The sequence below is a fragment of the Thalassophryne amazonica genome, chromosome 3 (assembly GCF_902500255.1).
Source record: "Thalassophryne amazonica chromosome 3, fThaAma1.1, whole genome shotgun sequence".
Lineage (NCBI taxonomy): Eukaryota > Metazoa > Chordata > Actinopteri > Batrachoidiformes > Batrachoididae > Thalassophryne > Thalassophryne amazonica.
The window spans coordinates 4,746,474-4,766,915 of NC_047105.1; the positions used below are offsets into that span (position 1 = coordinate 4,746,474).

The 20,442-nt window shown below is 41.6% G+C and overlaps 1 protein-coding gene across 6 annotated transcripts in view; it reads left to right on the forward strand.

Annotated features, from left to right (window-relative positions):
- Positions 1-1,683: 1,683 nt before the first annotated feature.
- Positions 1,684-20,442, forward strand: part of nisch (nischarin) — a 40,405-nt gene continuing 21,646 nt past the window's right edge. For 3 of the 6 annotated variants that reach the window (XM_034164898.1, XM_034164903.1, XM_034164913.1), the window contains exons 1-13: positions 1,684-1,884; positions 3,367-3,450; positions 5,030-5,212; positions 5,317-5,365; positions 5,949-6,112; positions 6,260-6,355; positions 7,381-7,476; positions 8,772-8,924; positions 9,242-9,310; positions 13,325-13,510; positions 14,634-14,762; positions 18,702-18,815; positions 19,378-19,516. In XM_034164898.1, the coding sequence (XP_034020789.1) occupies positions 1,804-1,884; positions 3,367-3,450; positions 5,030-5,212; positions 5,317-5,365; positions 5,949-6,112; positions 6,260-6,355; positions 7,381-7,476; positions 8,772-8,924; positions 9,242-9,310; positions 13,325-13,510; positions 14,634-14,762; positions 18,702-18,815; positions 19,378-19,516 (1,543 nt within the window). In that variant the 5' untranslated portion in view covers positions 1,684-1,803. Of the gene's footprint in view, positions 1,885-3,366; positions 3,451-5,029; positions 5,213-5,316; positions 5,366-5,948; positions 6,113-6,259; positions 6,356-7,380; positions 7,477-8,771; positions 8,925-9,241; positions 9,311-13,324; positions 13,511-14,633; positions 14,763-18,701; positions 18,816-19,377; positions 19,525-20,442 lie in introns of all 6 variants that reach the window. The other 3 variants (XM_034164924.1, XM_034164932.1, XR_004559062.1) reach the window with 3 other exon arrangements.

Genomic DNA, 20,442 nt, shown 5'->3' on the forward strand with positions numbered 1-20,442 from the left:
CCTATGGCATGCTCTAATCTCTGTAATAAAATTTTATGGTCAACAGTATCAAAAGCAGCACTGAGGTCTAACAGAACAAGCACAGAGATGAGTCCACTGTCCGAGGCCATAAGAAGATCATTTGTAACCTTCACTAATGCTGTTTCTGTACTATGATGAATTCTAAAACCTGACTGAAACTCTTCAAATAGACCATTCCTCTGCAGATGATCAGTTAGCTGTTTTACAACTACCCTTTCAAGAATTTTTGAGAGAAAAGGAAGGTTGGAGATTGGCCTATAATTAGCTAAGATAGTTGGGTCAAGTGATGGCTTTTTAAGTAATGGTTTAATTACTGCCACCTTAAAAGCCTGTGGTACATAGCCCACTAATAAAGATAGATTGATCATATTTAAGATCGAAGCATTAAATAATGGTAGGGCTTCCTTGAGCAGCCTGGTAGGAATGGGGTCTAATAGACATGTTGATGGTTTGGAGGAAGTAACTAATGAAAATAACTCAGACAGAACAATCGGAGAGAAAGAGTCTAACCAAATACAGGCATCACTGAAAGCAGCCAAAGATAACGATACGTCTTTGGGATGGTTATGAGTAATTTTTTCTCTAATAGTTAAAATTTTATTAGCAAAGAAAGTCATGAAGACATTACTAGTTAATTAATTAACAAATAGACTCAACAAGGGCTTCAAGATGTACAGATTCCCTTCAGATTTGAACAGAAGAAAAATTTTGAGAAAATTTGAGTCAGCTGTTTGGGATGGAAGCGACTTCATCATCAAAGCTTTGAGAGGTAAATTTATTGTTCAGTCCCATGTACAGTAAAACTCACCTAAACTGTCATCATATAAACCAGATATTCACAGTCACCAGACAAAAAAAATCCCAAAGTTTTTGTATTGTTTTCCATGTAATTAACACTGTATATAACTGATTTTGTACAACACATTTTTGCTCACATCAGATAAAATGTCCCATCCGATCGCAGTGTATTTCCATTAAACCCCTCGCATGTGGGACCGGAGTCATTTCTGTGATTAAAAGTCAGACCGTTTATTTTTTCACTGGGACCTGAAGCCTGACGTGCACCTGTTAAATCAGACAAAAACGGCTGTGATTTGACACATTTCTGCTTTCAATCCTTCGTCTGTCATCATATTATAATAGTCTTTACAGTGCGCACGCTGATTAAAAATGGATCCAAAAACTCTGCACATTTACATCACGGAGTCTGTAAAAGAGGAAATTTTTCAGTTTACTTTCGATTTGGAGGTGATGATTGTCGAAAGAAAAGCTTGTTGAGGGTCAAATTAGTCCAGAATAAAACATAATCCAGAGACGGAAAATTTAAAACTGTCACACACGTCATTGTATCACACCGAGTTAAAGACCTGCAACTGCAGAAATCAGGCTTTAAATTAATTAAATAAATCATCATAAATTGTAAGTTTATGTAAATTTGATAGCTTAACTATTTTTCATATTTATATTGATGGCACCTGTACCTGGATGTGTTGCTGTATGTGGTTAAATGATTTTAAAAAATGCTGAAACATTAAAGGTTCATTCAGTAGTTCATTGCAGTTGGAACCAAAATGGCGCCATGTTCTCTGAGTTGACTCCTTTCCTCTCAACTCCCGTTTGTCACGTGTCGACTGTGAATAAAGTTTGCCGTTTTGATTTTTTTTATGCCTGTTGGCATCAAAACAAACATGGCGGCAGGAAGCAGTTGAAGCATTTTGTCATTAATTTCATTAAGACGTTTTTCAGTCGTAACGGTTGGCCATTCTTTGTTCGGGTTCGAACATGGACTCGGTGCCGTTTCTCGAGGAGGCACCGCACAGAAAAGTCTCAGTCATCGGCTCCGAACTGGTGGAAAACTACACTGTAAGCTAAGCTAATGCTAATGGTAGCCGTCTTAGCTAGCTGTCAGCTAGCTCAGCATTGTCAGTTTACACAGATTGTATTAATTGTTCTGGTGTTGTGGCTGTTGCAGTCTTTAGTGACGAAGCTTTTTAAAGTTGGAAGCCAACGAATCAGGAAACTAATGTTGTTCAGACGCGCGCAGCGATAGCGCCATCTGGTGGCCACGGCGGTGTAACTGCTACAGGAGGAGCTTTGAGCCACATTTCTGAACGTGTCTGTTCACATTGAACCTTGGCCCCCGACGTCTTCTGGCTCCTGTTGGGTTCAGGGTTTTCTGGATGAGATGGTGGGAAAGGTCGCCAAGTCCAGTGAAGGTTTCTTGACCTCGAGCACTGTGCTTACTCAGGGTTTGTGATGGTCTGGGATCAAGGTCTTGACCCTTTGACAGTGTATCTGGGAGATGTTTTGTGTTAATCCATGGGTTGAGTCCTCATGTTGGTGGATGGAGGTGTTTGAGAAAACGGGCTGCGTTTCTGTAGAATGTTTTCATCTGATATGTGCACTGAAAGTGCTTTACAGTGATCTCACACACTGATGTTAGTGTGCTGCCATGCAAGGAGCCTAACTGCACACTGGAGTGCTTGAGGACTAAGTATCTTGCTGAACGACACCTGAATGATTTTTTTTTTTTTTTTTTTTCTCTGTGTGATTGAACCTGTGAACAGCCGGCCACATGTCTGCTTCTTGAATATTTATTTGTGCTCCAGATTCTTCAGGGTTCAAGTCTTTGGGGTCCAGGTGGATCCAGTCTCACTGTATGGTTGTGAGAGCTGGTCTCTAACCAGTGACCTAAAGTGACGACTGGACTTCTTTGTTGTCTCGACCTCTTCAGAGGATCTGTGGATCCCACTAGAATTACTTTGATTCAGCATTATGATAACAGCCCATTTTGGAAACGTCTGCATCTGAGTTCCGCGCATGCATTGAATTATGGCTACAAATGTATCCTCTAATGACAAGTTCCAGCTTTTTTTCTGAAAGAATTATATTTTTTTCCTGTTACGGTGTAAATATCACTGATATCTGCATGATTATTGTAACATAACCTGTGCAAGTACTGGGCAAAACTCAGTGCATTGTGCGGCACTTAGAAGCTGACGTTTCTGAAACGGTCCATGTGTTGGATTTTCCCAAAGCTTGATCCAGAGTGCAGGTCTCTCAGTCTTGAGGATCCCTGAAACTGGAAATGTCCAAGGCCACGCCCACATCTTACCTGGCTGGGACAGGTTGATGGGAATGGTTCTGTTGTGACCTGACCTGAAATAATCCAATTCGGGGGGTGGGGGGGGATTCTCATTTTGCTCTTGAGAAACTTGATAAATGTTCGTTTTCTCAGTTTGACTGACAGCTGTGCCTCTCCCACTCTCACAGTGCATGGTGAAGTAAAGCAGGTTCCCGAAGACTGAGAATTTTTTTGCTGAGTGTCCTGCTGCTATCTTTCAGGTTTACATCATCGAGGTGACTGACAGCGAGCACAGCTGGACCGTGAAGCACCGCTACAGTGACTTCCATGACCTCCACGAGAAGGTTGGTGACCCGAGGAGCGGCTCTGTTATAAACCATGTGACACAGAAACAGAAGGATGAAAATGGTTTTTAGTCTGACAGTTTAGTTTTATAATGACTTATGTTGTCTTGAATTTGTCCTAAAATGTCACTTCACATTCACTGTACAAAATCAAAATATGTTCTGGTTACTCTTGAAAAGTAAATTTTTTTAATCTCACATTTAACCACTTTAACCCAGCGGTGATCTTTGGAGCCGTTTTAAAATCTGTTGAGAACCTGGTTTAAGATGCTTTAAAGTCAGTTTGAGGGGCTGCAGCAGCTGAACCTGCCCATGGTGGAGAACATGGAGTTCAGTGATCCCACAGACATCTCAGAACTTGGAAAATTTTCACTCCTGCTTGGAAAAATGCTGCACTCAAAACCCTTGTAAGGTCAGAGAAATGCCTTGAATACTCCATCAGGCCGGTATTTACTCTCGGAAACTCGTGAGGAAATTGGGCAACCTGACGTATCCGAGTTGTTGTCACAGCTGTATTTGTGACTGGTTGGACAACAGTGTTAATAATGTTGAAAAAGCATCTTTAAAATTAATGTTTAACTTTTAACTGACAATTTCATTTTGCCTAAACAGCTTAGCTCTCCTGTGATAGGTGAAGTAGTTGATCCAGCAGGTCAGTATGGGTGGAACTCACACCAGAATACTAACCATTAAGAACAAATCTTGATTGCTAAAGTGGTAACACTCATTCACGTTTCTCACATCCAAGTTTGGTGTCAGAGCTGGAATGCTTGTTTTTTCCTCCCCTCTTCACAATGCATTGTTTGACAGGTGCAACTTATACAGGGGAACCCCATTAACTCGCACGAGTTGGTGTCCACAAAATCAGACTGCAAGTTATTTGAAAGTGCGAGTTAATAAAGTTGACCAAAAAACAAACAAACTTGAAATCAGTTTACCTTGCTACATTTCCACAGAAGGTTGACTCGGCCCCTCCTTCATCTTGACAAACCTGGGTTCTTGATTCACTATCACGGACCCTGTGGACGATTTGAAGTTTTTCAGTTACAGATCTGGATGTGACCTTCCTCTTTACATCCTTCCCGCGATCGGACATGATGGCCACTTGGGCTCTTGAAAACTTGCTTGCTTGCTTGAAAATATTCATAGAACCTGCTCGAGATGACATGGACGCTATAACAATGAAAGAATGATCTGATTCGGTTCAGAATTTATACACGCACCTGCCCCTCGCGCCCGAGGCACATGTCTGCCACACACATGGGGGCGGGCACAAATTTATACTTGCGCCCGCTCCTCCAAAAAAACGACCAAATCAACATTGACTTTTATGCAGTAGTCTAAATTTTCGGGGTCCATAAATCAACCGCAAGTAAAGCCGAAACACGACTCACACATGCACAAGTTAACGGCGCTCACCTGTACTCCAGAAAATAGGAAAATTGAGGTTACTTTTTTCCCGCTAGTAATTTATATGAAAGCAACTCGTCATCTTTCTGTTTGAGTGCAGCTGGTGTCTGATTTCCATGCAGCACTTCAGACCTGAACAGTCCGACAGCGTGTTTGTTTTGACTTCCAGCTGACGGTGGAGCAGAAGGTCGATCGCCGCCTGTTGCCTCCAAAGAAGATTCTGGGGAAGAACTCGAAGAGTCTGGTAGAACAGCGACAGAAAGATCTGGAAGTCTACCTGCAGACGCTGCTTCAGCAGTTTCCTCAGGCCACGCCCACTCCACTGGCCATCTTCCTGCACTTTCACCTCTATGTGAGTACAGGAAGGAGCTGCTGCTCTGATTATTCATGTGACCATGCAGTGAAGCGTACACTCTGAGTGCTTCTCCAAATGAAATTAGTTCTCTGTCTCTCTAGGAGATCAATGGCATCACAGCGGCTCTGGCAGAGGAGCTGTACCACAAAGGTTAGTGCCTTCCTGACCTTTGACCTTTTCCCTTCATTGTAGAACCATGAATGGCGTCTTTCCGCTTGAATTTGTTGCAGACACACTGATGATCAGGTCAGTTCTCACCTGGAATGAATCGGTGACATTCTGGACTGGAGCTGCAAAAAAAGGGGCGGAGTTTAGACATTATCCCACGTCCATGTGGCTCGATGGTCCTTTTGGACTTCCTCTGTGCAGTCTAGCTCTGAACCTGCTTTTCTTTCCAGTTGTCCTTTACTCTGCCTGTCCTCCTCTGTCTTCTTCCCCTGTGCTTTCATTCTTACTGCAACACGTCCATCATGATGTCTCAGCCCGTCCAAACCACCTCAGACTACACTCTTGGACTTTATTCCATGTATGTTTCGCCTACCTGAAGGGACAATCTGTAGACCACAGTTTGATTCGTGATCACTCTGTGTGTGTGTGTGTGTGTGTGTGTGTGTGTGTGTGTGTGTGTGTGTGTGTGTGTGTGTGTGTGTGTGTGTGTGTGTGTGTGTGTGTGCGTGTGTGTGTGTGTGTGCGTGCGTGCGTGTGTGTGTGTGCGTGCGTGCGTGTGTTGCAGGTGAGCAGCTGCTGCAGGCTGGTCAGGTGTTTTCTCTGCGTCCTCTGCAGCTTTACTCCATCTCCCAGCAGCTCCGTCTGGCCAAACCAACCTGCTGTAGCAGGGATGCAAAGACGGACTTGGGACACATCCTGGACTTCACCTGCAGGCTGCGATACCTGAAGGTCACACGCTTTATTTCAATATGGCATAAAACAGATGTATAAAAATCTGACATTGTAACTTAGAGTCTCAGTGAGCGTCTGAATTGTTGGCAGCAGCTGATGTGACATCCTGCTCTGGTTTTACTGGATTGTATCTCTGCTGCTCAGATCGCCGGTACCAAAGGTCCATTCGGAACCAGTAGCATTGAGGAGAGCACGCTGCCCTTTGACCTGTCTGTCTTCAAGTCCCTGCTGCAGATGGAGGTACCGTCTGTCTGCCCTCTCAGGTGTCTGTTTGCTTCTAAATCTGAACAAACACAGTCAGCTCTGCCCGGCTTTGACTCATTCATGCAGCACGTTCGCTGCACTACGACGCCTTCATCCTGACACCGTTCATCAGAGTTCGATTTAGGGTTTGGAAGTCTGGAATCCCTGTGGCTCCATCGGGTAAAACATTTGGGGTCCCCTTATCATTTGATTCAGTGAATTTTGATGTTCAAATGTGATGTGCCATTGAATAGAATCCATGTACCTTTCCTGCATGTTATACACATTTTATTATTTTTACTTTATGTTTTTTGCATTTTTCTATAAAGATATGTTAATTTGAATCCTGCACAGTTTGTCACACTGACACACAGCGTCTGTTTGTCAGTTTGTGATATACTGTCATCACAGTGAACCAAGCATAAGTTGCATTGATTCTTTTAGTGCTTGTATAATGGAGATGAACTGACACGAGAAATCTTATGGATCTGTTCTTCTTATTTATTTATTTGTCACTTGAAAAGCAGGTCCGCTAGTCATTTCACACAATTCAGAAAAAACATGCAGGAATTATAGGCCTGTGGTTACAGTTGTGCACAAAAGTTTACGTTCCCTGGCATAATTTTTGTTTTTTGCCCATTTTTCAGAGAATATAATGACAACACAACAACTTTTTCACTCATGGTTAGTGGTTGGGTGAAGCCATTTATTGTCAAACAATTGTGTTCACTCTCTTTAAATAATAGTGACAATAGAAACTACCCAAATGACCCTGATCAAAAGTTTACATCCCCCAGTTCTTAATACTGTGCTCAGTGACAGCTCAGTGAGGGAGGCATGTCTCGCAATGATCGACAGCTGTCTCTTTGATTTCAGAGACACAGCTGGTTATGAGAATATATCAGTCTTGTGTTGGTGGTGAAATATGATCAGTGCTTCTCTGGAGTATCAAAGACTGATCTGGCAGGTCGATGTTCCACCGTCCGAGTCCTGTCCTAATGTTTTTCCTGTCTGTCTCACAGATCAGTGAGTGCAGTTCTCAGCAGATTGGAGGTCTGTCATCTCTGAGGTCGAGCCTAGTGACTCTGACGATCCACCAGTCCACTGACACTATGATGGTAAACTTATGCAGAGTATTTTTATTTAAGGGGTGAACCCACTGACCACCATCGCAAATGGGGCAGTAATTAACACATCAAAAAATGCCCCCGGGGTTGATAACCCCACCTGTGGCTGGGCAGTTTTTTCAGCTGAAGGTGCAAGTACATCATTTCAGGAGTCGCCATACCTCACATAAAGAGCAGAAAACTCCTTTTACACAGACGCTTGTGTTCACACAACATTAATATTAGCCTGAGGTCATTTCTGTGGCTGGTTTTACAGAAGGCAAAAGGTTCAATTGCATAGATGACTGCAGTCCATATGGTGCATTCTGATGCAGCAAAATACCGAGGGTTTCACCACCTCCCCATATAGAAATGGGTCTCGCCTGAATAATTTATGCAGTAGGGGATTTACCAATCGATCATACGGCATTCATGTGTTTGGATTTTTGTATCTGCATGCCAAACTCTGGACTGTTTTGCGCACACAAAGGTACCAAAGCAGCACAGTGTTTTTCCACATGCACCACGTGCCTCCATGTTTGATAAATGGGGAAAAACTGCTTTTACACACATGAATGTTTTCACCCAAGATTAATCAAAGCTGACGTAATTTTTTATGGATCCTTTAGAAGGTAACAGGCACAGACGGCAGTGCTTATGCACAGCCCATATGGCACATTCTGATACGGCAAAAATACTGAGGATTTCTGGTAATAGTTACTTCACCTCACCACCTCTTATAAATCCTGGCCTGCCCAAATAATTCATGCAATGAGGGATTTGTCAGTTGCTCATACTGCACGCATGATAAGACTTTCATGGAGGCAGAAGACGAAATATTTTGCAGCTTTGCAGAATGATTCACATTCATCAGTAAGGTGAGAAGCCACAACTGCTTTTAGCAGCAGCGGGCGCACCCCGGCCACCGCTCACAGCGCTTACCTGAGTCAAACAAGCAGAACTTTGTAGGCATAACTTACTGGGGGCGTGGTCCAGTGTGCAGTTTGAGTTTACCCAGAACATTGGTGCCAGTTTTACTCAGAAGAAAAGACTTCAATCCGCTGTTTTGGGCACTGCAGTGGTCTTTGTCAGGGACTCGTGCCCTGTTCATGGTGTGATAGTTTATTTTATTTCATTTCCACACTGATTATGTCACGTGTCTGCAAGACATATACTTCCTGGTGAACTGTCAAGGTGTGTCTGTGTGTGCTGTCCTGGACGGGTTCACCTCTTTGTAGTTTGCAGCGTATGTTTTGTTTGAGTTATGTGCTTCTTATCACTCTGATTTTTTTTTTTCTTTTTTTCAGTCCATCTTGGTGCCCGAGGCGAGCGAGTTCTCACAGTGGGAGGCTGAGGGGGTGGAGCCTTCTTGTCCTGTCACGGCCATCATCCCCGTGTGGAGGAACCTGACCACGTTGGACATGAGCTACAACCACATTGTCTCCATCGACATCTCAGTGGTAAGACACGCCGCCAGACTACACGGGCAGCACAGAGTTCAGTCATTTTCTGTTTCCTGCAGTTTGATCCATGCCAGCTGACGGACATCCCACCCAAACACCTCCAGTTAAGTCCTTTTTGTTTAAGGTTCAGGTAAACCCCGCCTCCCCGAGCCCCGCCCTCCAGCTCCCCCTGAGGATCCCAGGAAGTACCAGAAGCCGTCACCACATGGGTTTATTGTGATGTTGTTTCAGGCGGTGTTGTTTGGTGGTGGTCTGAGTGGATCACCTCGTGCAGGTGGACATTACTGATGGTTTGTTCTGTTGTTCCTGATCAGAAACTGATTTCTAAAGTGGAGTTTCTGGACCTGAGCCACAACCAGCTGTCCTCAGTGGAAAACCTGCAGGTACGACCAGAAGAAAACATTCTGTCTGTTAAATTGTTTTTTTTTGTAAAACTAATGAATGTTATCAGCAGAGGTGTCAAATCCAGCTTCAGAAAGTAAAAACCCTCCCATGTGTTGCTTCTACATGTGCAACTAAAACAGGTGATCTCAATAATCAGCTCCTGGGAAGGTGGAACAAATATGTGGCTGGACTTTTACTTTCTGAAGCTGGATTTAACACCTCTGTTTATCAGGCACTGTTGACTTTTGGAAAAATAATAAAAATTAAAAAAGCGTCCCCTTTCAGTTTTTTCAGGTTTTAGTATCTTTAGATTAATCAGGAAGGTAATAAAGCTCACAAATTATAAATCGTTTTCTTTCCCAACTTGATTTACCATCTATAGGAACTGAACAAAATGCCAGGTTAAACAGAGAAATAACAGAGGAAGAAATTAATAAGCTATCTCTAAATTAAAAGGAAATAAAATGGCTGGAGAAGATGGTTATCCAGCAGAATGGTACAAACATTTCAGACATCAAATAATCCCTTGCCTAAAAAAATGTTTTAATTATATTTTAAAGGGTGGACAGGTACCACCATCTTGGAGAAGAGCAGTCATATCTGTGATTCATAAACCTGGTAAAGATAAAACACAATGTGGTTCTTATCGTCCAATATCCATTCTAAATATTGATTATCGCATATTTGCGACAATACTAGCTAAGAGGCTTGAGATTTTGATTCCAGAACTGACAGACACTGATCAGTGTGGTTTTGTATGCAACAGACAGACTCATGACAATATTAGACGTGCTCTTCACCTTATTCATAAAATGAAAAACTTAGAATCTGTTGCAGTTAGCCTTGATGCTGAAAAAGCATTTGATTCTGTTAGTTGGGAATATCTTTATTTAACTCTCAACAGATTTGGTTTTAACACAAACGTAATCAACTGTCTGAAATCATTATATGAATCACCCTCTGCCAGAATCAAGATTAATGGGGACCTTTCTGACACTGTATATTTGAAAAGGGGCTGTCGTCAGGGCTGCCCCCTCAGCGCTGGCCTATTTGCACTTTTTATTGAACCTTTGGCTCAGGCTATTAGAGAACATAAAGATATTTCAGGTATTGTAATAGGAGACACCACACACAAAATATGTTTGTACGCAGATGATATCCTTTTGACATTATCCAACCCAACAGCCAGTTTACCTATCCTTCTGACACTTTTGTTTGAATTTGGCTCATATTCTGGGTATAAACTAAATTTACAGAAAACTCAAATTATTGCTTTTAATTATCAGCCAACCGTGGAAATTTCTAAGATAACAAATTTTAACTGCAAAGGCAGTATCATTAAATATCTTGGAATATTTATACCAAAGGATATATCTTCACTTTATGATGAAAATTATAGAACACTTACAGCCAATATTAAATTTGATTTGCAACGATGGGCATTAATACCAATGAACATGTACAATAGGATTGAAATAGTTAAAATGAACCTATTACCAAGGTTTCTTTACCTATTTCAAACGTTGTCAATTGAAATAACCTTCACACAATTTAAGGAGTGGAATAGAATGTTATCAGATTTTATATGGGGAAACAAAAAAACAAGAATACGATTTCAGATTTTACAATTACGGAAAGAAGAAGGTGGATTAGCTTTACCATGTTTGGAAAGTTGCTACAAAGCAGCTCAATTACGAGTACTGATAAATTGGTGTGACCCCAGTTGTGGGGCTAAATGGAAAGAGATAGACCAGTCTTACTTTGACATACCATTACAATCTATGGTTGGTGATAAACCACTATTGAAAATACATTCAGAATCTCGTTTATTGCCCTCTTGGATAAAATCACCAATAAATGTGTGGAATAAAATACTTAAAAACAAGAATGTTGAATCAAAGGCCAAAATATTACGTTGGCCAGTTTACGATTCTGAATTTTTACCAGCAAAAACTGATAACAGATTTCAACAGTGGTCTCAAAAAGGTATTACTGGTTATTGGGTTATATCAACAAAAGGTATACTGAAAAGTTTTTTGGAGCTTTTAGACAAATATAATTTGAACAGACATGACCTTTTTAGATATTTTCAACTAAGACATTATTTTGATAGAAAAATTAAATATGAAGAAGAGGATTTGGTGAAATATTTTCTTGAGGCTTGTAAAGGTAATGCACCGAAGAAACAAATAACAATAGTGTACATATGTTTAGAAGTATTTAAGAATATCTCTACCACGTACATTAAAGAAGCATGGGAAAAAGAGGCTAATATTACAATATCGGAGAATGAATGGTTTGATATATGCAAAAGTGTCATGATTACTTCCAGCTCTGGTCTTTGGAGAGAATTTGCATGGAAGACTGTCATACGTTTTTTTGTTACACCTTATGTTAAGAGTAAACAGTGCAATGACCCTGATAAGGCTCATTGTTGGAGAGATTGTGGACACATTAAAGCAGGACATTTTCATATATTTTGGGACTGTGCAAAGATCGCACCCTACTGGTCAATGGTGATAACAGAAATCCAAAGCATCATTGGATGAACTCTGTCATATGGGTTTACTGAAACATATTTAGGACACATTTCTTGTGGAGTGCCAAAATCACAAAAATATCTTCTGTCAATACTGTTGGTTGGAGCAAAGAAAGCTATCACCAGAAAATGGTTGTGTAAGGTTTCACCTTCACTTTCTGACTGGATTAAAGTAATTAACGAAATTTGTGATATGGAGAGGATGACTTTCTCATTGAGGCTGTCTGTTGATAAATGTAACAGATATTGGGAGAAATGGGTTGGCTATATCAAAATACTGAATCTTTAAAGGGTTGACGTACTGCATCTTGATTTACAAGCTATCAACATATTTGCAAAGTCTAATATTGATGCTCAGCCCTGTTTTTCCTTTTTTATGGTCTGCTCGTTATATATGTAACAAAAATGTTTAAACAATCAAAAATAAAGTTGTTGTTTTTTTTAAAAAAAAGGAAGGTAATAAAGCTCAAAGTCATTTTATTTTATTTTTTATATCAGATTATTTATTTATCCATCCATCCATCCCTCCATTTTATTCCGCTTCATCCAGAGTTGGGTCGCGGGGGCAGCAGCTCAAGCAAAGCCGCCCAGACCTCCTGATCCACACACACCTCCCCCAGCTCCTCCGGGGGAACCCCGAGGCGTTCCTAAGCCATCTGAGAGACGTAGTCCCTCCATCGTGTCCTGGGTCTTCCCGGGGCCTCCTCCCAATGGGACGTGCCCGGAACACCTCTAAAGCGAGGCGTCCAGGGGGCATCCGAAAAAGATGCCAGAGCCACCTCAGCTGGCTCCTTTCGACGTGGAGGAGCAGTGGCTCGACTCTGAGGTCCTTCCGAGTGACTGAGCTCCTCACCCTATCTCTAAGGGAGCGTCCAGCCACCCTGCAGAGGAAACTCAGCTGCTTGTACTCGCGATCTTGTTCTTTCGGTCATGAGCCAAATCTTACCATCACCTCCTAGGGGAGGTGATGGTAAGATTTGGTAAGTGGTTAAGGTGTTGGGCTTGAGTCCAGAAGATCATGGGTTCAAATCCTCGCCTGACTGGAAAATCATTAAGGGGCCTTGGGCAAGGCCTTTAATCCTCTATTGCTCCCGGTGTGTAGTGAGCTGCTGGTCAACAGCCTCACGGTTGAGTTTTGAACATACTGTAGGCGGTAGTGAATGATCATTAATGTTTTTTTTATGATGAGTTATTCATTCTTTGAAGTGTTAAAAATGCTCCTCCTCAGGTGTCTGGTTTGGTGAATCTTAAAAATAAGAAAAACCTCAAATTTCAGAAAATTTAATCACTGAAAATTTAGTGTTTTTTGTTTGTTTGTTTTGTCTTCATATTGATTGTTTTTCTGGTTGTTGACTGGTCTTTGGCTCAGTAGTCCTAGATTACAGGGAGCAGTGCTGGTGTTTTTAGAAGATGATGAAGCCGCTCCCTGAAGAGTACTGGGTGTTCTGTTCATCACTGTGCCTGATGTTTGCAGTACTTGTACAATCTGGTCCACGTGGATCTGTCCTACAACAACCTGCGGGTTCTGGAAGCCGCTCATACTCACCTGGGGAACATCAAAACTCTGAGCCTGGCCGGTAACCAGCTGGACCGGCTCACTGGACTCGCCAAGCTCTTCTCACTGGTCAACCTGGACCTTAGCCACAACCAGCTGACCCAGGTAAGGGAACTTAAGTTCTGATTGGCTTTCTTTTCAGGAGTTCCACAAGGTTAGAACTATGGAAGTGAAGGAAGTGTCCCCCCCACCCCCCACCCCGGTTTGTTTTGGTAATACAGGAAGTTAAACCTTGTCAACTCCAGACTGCACACCTACACACAGTGTAACTATCACACAACCTGTGCAGGAGATGTCGACCCTGAAGGTCAAAATACTCCACATTCTAAAACAAGGTCGAAAAGTATTTTGTTGTTGTTGTTGTCGTCCATTCAGCTGCTACTGTTTTGTTCGGGGTCGCCACAGCGGATACAGCCAGATCCGCATCAGTATTTGGCACAAGTTTTATGCCGGATGCCCTTCCTGACGTAACTCCAGTGTAACCTGGAGAAATGCACGCAGCCGCTAGTGTTCCAAAGAGGTCTCCCATCCAAGTACTAACCAGATCCTGCACTGCTTAGCTTCTGAGATCTGACGGGATCAGACTGACACAGAGCAGACCGGCTACCGAAAAGGACTTGTTGTACTTGAACTAAATCCAGCCTACCTGGAATTTGTGTTGTACCGATGTTTGTTGCTGAAATTCCATGAACATGATTTAATTTAGTTCATGTTTTTAATTTATTTACACTTTAATGAGTTGACTGACAAGATGACATTTAGTCCAAAGACTGATTTTTAGCTGGATTCTGCTCGTTCAGAGAAAACATGAACATAAAATTAATTCCAAAGCAATAAAATAAAGTGACACTAATGCAGTTCATAACAAACTTAACATGGTATGTATATTTTCATTCATTCATTCATTTTCTCAAACTTGAGTTTTACACGGCAGCAAATCACACCGTAAGTCACTTCAAAAGGACGATCCACGAGTAATGTCTTGCCTTACTCGGTCCATGAACAGGCACAGAGTGGTCCGGAAAAACTCCCTCAGTGGTTTTTAGTTACAGGAAGAAACCTCAAGTAGACCGGACTCGGCGAGGTGACCATCAGTTTTAGCCACACCACCAATTAAAACCAAAACGCAAACATTCAGGAACACCACTTCACATGACCCCGTTCCAAGGACTCTGTTCCATGGAAGCCACTCCTGTTTGGGTTAACTGTGAGTTCCTGTTTGTTTCAGCTGGATGAAATCAGGAACATTGGGTCCTTGCCCTGTCTGGAGAAGCTCAGTCTGTCCGGGAATCCGATCTTCATCACCCCAGACTACAGAACCAAAGTACTGGCCCAGTTTGGAGACCGAGCAGCGGAGGTACGGCAAATAACTGCAGTGCCTACCACACTTACTACCACAGTACAAAACACTTTTCCTACTATGACTGCTTCTGTAGCACTGCTAATAACTGGTCACTTCATAGCCCTTCTTTTTATAAACTTACATTTTATTTGATTAAAAGGGCCATTCGTTTTGGAGTTATTAATTCCGGCTGAAATCTAACATGACTCGGCAGAGAGCCGCGCAGTGCTTGGAGCTGTGTGAACGGAACGGAGGATGATTCTCGTTTCTTGCCTGCAACAAGACAAGAGTCCCAGTTAGTGACATTAATCTGCACAAAAGTGACTCATGATAGACATCTTTAAATGGCTTTGAGAGGTGTTAAGAAGCGTACTTGCCACTTCTGAAAAGCATCGAAGCAGAGGACCAACGAACCAGCGGGTCAGAGCACTGCTTCGCTGGTTCAAGCATCAAAACGGAGCCGCTGCAGGGTCTGCAGTCAACTTAAAGAAGTGATCGTTTTCCCGACAAACACCCTCAAAAACAGGCTATTGATGACGGTGGAGCGAATCATTTCTTAACGATTCTTGAAAAGAACCGGTTCTCAGCCTGACATTTCTGCTAAGAACCATCAGTGCACGTGAGACAGTGAGCGCGGAGCAGAGAGAGAGGATTTTAACCCGGGTGAACATGTTAAAAAAAAAAAAAACAAACAAAACCAAACTGTTGAGCTGCCTGTACTTCTCTCTCCAATTCCTCTACCGGTGCGGCATCATATTCTGAATTTATGAGATCATGAGATGAAATAAACGGTCAAATATTCTTAAAAAAATCCTTAAGAATGATAATATATAAAAGAACTGCACAAAAATTATGCATACACGGGTTAAAAAACCCCTGATGAGGAGAACCTGTGCAGTGATGTTCAGAGGCACAGACAGTGGTGGGCACAGTTCCGATAATAGATAATTATCAAAGATAATGTTTTCATTATCGGGTTATCTTTTTAGATAACTTTAAAAACCATTATCAGACTAATTATCTTCTGATAAATTTTTGTCCTATAACTTTTAGACCGATAACGTAGTAAACAAAGCTGAACAACGATAAACATTTTTAAAATTTAAAATCATTGAGCACCTACCTGTAAAAAGTTTCCTAACAGATGTATAGTTCTACCCTCTGCAAACAGAAGTGAGCTGCTTCCATGAGAAACTGCTCTGTCCTCTGCAGGCAAAGGAGAACTGGTCACACACACAAAAAAAATTTATTTTAACACCATATTGATACGCTGGCAATATCACCCAAGTCATCCAGAGGCATACATTTTTAACTTATGGTTCAAATTTTAACCAAACTAATTTCGGACAAGTTATTTAAAATTACTGTCACATGTGAAGTTTTATAAAGTGAAAATATCAGATATATGTTTTAGTTTTAAAGTAATGCGCTAATTTTTAAGGTTTTAGTGAGCACATGCTGTGCCCAGCAGTGCATTATGGGTAGAATAGGGTAATCTCAGTACGTTCACGACAGGACAAATGCATTTCAAACACTCTGTTCAGGCTCCACAGACAACAGCATTAAACTCTAGTGCCTAAAATTCTCGTGAATATATTCTCTGGGTTTGTAGACGTTATTGTATTTGTGTTTGTTAAATTCCACGTATCTTAAATGTAGCAGACACGGATTATCTGGAATTTTGTTTTGGCAAGTTTTCACGGTCTCTACTGCCATCTACTGGCCAGTAGTGTTCATGGCAGTATTCGTCCTGAAGCTGAGCAGACACTGTATGATATTTTTTAATGACTGTACTCGGTTTCAGTTCAAACTGTACCACAGAACTGCACAGTGTAAAAGTTCAGAGTGGACGATTTATGTTCTCACACACATTCTACGTTCAAAAACCACACGTCGAACTTGTGTTTCCAGAAGCAAAACATAAGCTTTTTTTCAAACTTAATTTGCAAAAACTCTCGATGGGAGACATCAAAGTTTAAAAACAAAACGAAACAACAAAAAAACATTACAAGACAGGTCTGCGGTGTTTGCACAGGCACAGTGCGAGCGGTTGGATGCTTGTAGCTCTTCAGCAGCAGGATACCCTCACGAAGGCCGACCAGAATAATATCAAACAGGTTTGATTTTCATCTGACCATACAGTCGACGATCAGGAGGCGGTCGTGAGATGTTAACCGCAGCTTGTTGCTCCATGTACACTACACGATGCAGGAAGCGCGATTAACCTGAAACTCGGCCCAAAAAATTCTCGCACGAGTGAAAAATCATCTAAAAAAGGGCCAAAACTCGCACAGTGTAAAGCCAACATTTATGTGTCAAGACAATATTGAGTGCACGTTTTACAATATAATAAAACGTGTGCACAGTTATATAATAAAACGTGTGCACCATCATAAAACGTGCGCACATTCTCTCCACATGCAAAAACATTTTGCGATGACACTTCCAGGGCTCTGTAAAAATGCCTGTTTGTACAAATAAAAAAATGGAATATTTTACAAAAGCACATTTATCTGTAAACACCAACACACGACACACGTCACATTAACGTGTTGGTTTACATAATGAATGACTGAACCAATCAGTGTTTAGCAGAGGCACATTTTACCCAAAATCCTTTGTGATCTGTCTGTGTTTGTTACAAAATCTCAGAATTAGTGCATTATTCAACATTAAAAGATATGTTATATTTTAACTTTGTACAAATGACAGAACTGACATTAATGGAGTTATTCTATCAGTATTCATTTTATTTATACACCAAACCATAAGTCAGCACTGCTTTATTTCCCAAGACCTCCTCCTGACTGGAGCGTTGTGATTGGGTAGAGAGCTGGGCTTTATGGCTGCTGTCAGTTTCGTATGTGCTGGAAGCCATGTAGTAAACAAGAGCTTCCAGCAGGGGGCAGGGTGTTCAAAGACAGAAGTGTGAGCTCATTGTTTGGGTCTGTTGTCGCTTTTGATGCTACCAGAAGTGATCGTGGTGTTAAAACTCAAATTCATTTTATTAATAGTTGCAAATGTACCGGAGACAGTACTGGAATTTATCAGTTATTGGTTATCTGTAACTTCCGATACATTTTATACATGTGTGTATATATATATATATATATATATATATATATATATATATATATATATATATATATATATATATATATATATATAAACACTTTATAAGCTGTGTTATCTTTATTCATTCATTTTAAAGGTCATACTTATTTGTAGAAGACAGGACAAAAATGGCTCTTTTGACAATAAAAGTTGCAGACCCCTGACCCAGACTGACTCCAAATATTTGGAAATTCAGTACTTTTATTTATTTTTTTGGTGGTTTTCGTGGCATTTTGGAAATGCTCTCCACCTTTAAAATGGTACATGTACTCGGGGTGAGTCTGCCATCTGGTGTTCAAGAGATGCAACTTCAGCCACTGACCCAACAACGGCACCGTTTACATGTGTACAAAAACATAAATACCATTTCCTTCTTTTACATTTGCACGTTTCAGCATTCTAAAGAGTTAACGTCTGAGAGGGAGAGGGAGAGAATAGAATAGAAACTATTTCAGAATCTACGTAGGTGCAGAGTTTAGAGCTTCTTGATATTAATGTTATGCAGAAGTTGTGGTTGTCACCCGTCACAGCTTCAAACTATAAAAACTCCGCCTCTGACCCACCAGCTGTATTAGAGGTGATTGAACAGTTCCTGTTTTCTGTCTCTCCGGTCACAGCCACACGAGCCCTGAACTCCTTCATAGCTGTGTGGCTTCCCTCACCAGCCGCCACCTTCCGTGGCCAGTTTTGGAGTAGAGACACAGTGAGGAGGTTGTGGTGCTTTCCACATACACCCCCCGGGTTCAAATCCTGGCCTGGGAGGTGTTTGGTGCATGTCTGTCCTCACCCCATCTGTAGAATAGTAACAGCCGAGGGACATGTTTTTTTGTTTGTTTGTAGGTGTGTCTGGATGGTGACGTGACCACGGAGAAGGAGCTGGACACTGTGGAGGTGTTAAAAGCCATTAAGAAAGCCAAAGAAGTCAAAGACAAGATGAACAGCAGCGAGAAGAAGGTACCGTCTCTCACCGCGATGTGATTTACGTTTGACAAAACTCCACTCACCATGGTGTGTTACAGTTCAACGGTAGACCGCAGTCACAATGACACCTTCTGCGTACTGGATTTATCACAGTACAAGATGCTTTTTCTTTGTTTTTATTTGTTTGGGAGTCACCCAATGAATGCAGGTCAGCAGGTTGTTCACTAACGAGTCTTTTGGCCCCCAGTGTGCAAACTAGCTAAGCTACATGCTTTGGCAAACCGCTGTGACCGCCAGGCTCAGTTAGCTAGCCTGCAGTAGCCAGCCTCTTGTTCGCTTACATCACAAACTCGCTTTATGTTTCCACGGTGATGCTGGTGTGAAATGTATTTTACCGATCACACTTAAGTGCGTAGATGTGATTTGAAGTGAGCTTTTAAAGGTGCTGTCTAAATGTTGGTGTGAACGGGTTACTGGCACTTTAGAAACATTTTTTTTTCATGCTAAACTAACCTGGTGGAGTTGCTCAGATTTAGATTTATTTTTTTAATTTTATTTTTAAGTCACTGCTGCTTCCTGTCTGTCCTCTCGTCAGATCAGTGAGGAGAACAGCCTATCTGCTGCTGCACCTCCTCAGATCTCCTCTTCTTCCTCTAACCACTCCTTCTCTGCTGTCTCCTCCTCCTCCTCCTCCTCCTCTTGCTCGGCCTGGCAGGCTGCCCGTCCCAGTCAAGGTAATCATGTATGTATCAGGCTGTGGAGGAAGTGTTTTTGTCGTTTACTTCCTGTCCTGAGGTCTCGGTGTACTTCCACAGACAGGAGCTGTTTATCCAGGGGGCATGTCCATCAGCACTGACAGATGTGCCTTTCTCATCTGCTGATTGGTCAGAAGTATAGGGTTTTTATCTTTTTAATGTGCTCATATTGAGCTTTGATGCATCCATTCTGTCATCAAAGATGATAAATATCTGTGAAGGGTTTATGTCCCGCCCATGTTTGAGACTCCTCCCCCCATTGTGACTAGTAGACTGTCTGCAGGACTATACTGAGACCTTCAGACAGATACTGTAGCGCCATCTAGTGTCTGCTTAAAAGTTTGCAGAAAATGATGGAGATGTTTGGAGGAGACACCTGGACGTCAGAAGGCATGTGAGCTTCAAATAACCGTTTTTAGATGATACACCCTCTGGCAGTGTTGTTGTTGTTTTGTTTTCCTCTCTGTGGGTGAATTTGTTTGCTTTTGTTTTTTGTTTTTAATTCATTTTTTATTTTTTATTTCATTGCAAATTAGCATCCAGGTAAAACTGATATTTAAGACACAGTCCTGGAAGATGTAAAAGTACTAAAAGTCTAACATTAAAAAATATAAATTTAACTGGGATGTTTCCTTCAGAATGAGATTGTGTGTGATCAAGGTGTTTGTTTTTTGTTTTGTTTTTTTGTCAGGTGATTGACTGAATCAGTAAACATTCCTTCTCACTTTTTTCATATGCGTGTTGCGAGTGGCATGAGCAGCCAGTCAGCACTGCTGCCAACTTCACCACAGAGCCGAAGTGTGCATTTTAAAGCTACATTAATGCTCAGTTTCGCTTTAAATACACGAGTCTATTTTATTCACACGGATCATCAATAGCACGTGTCAGTCTCCGTCCTTGTCATA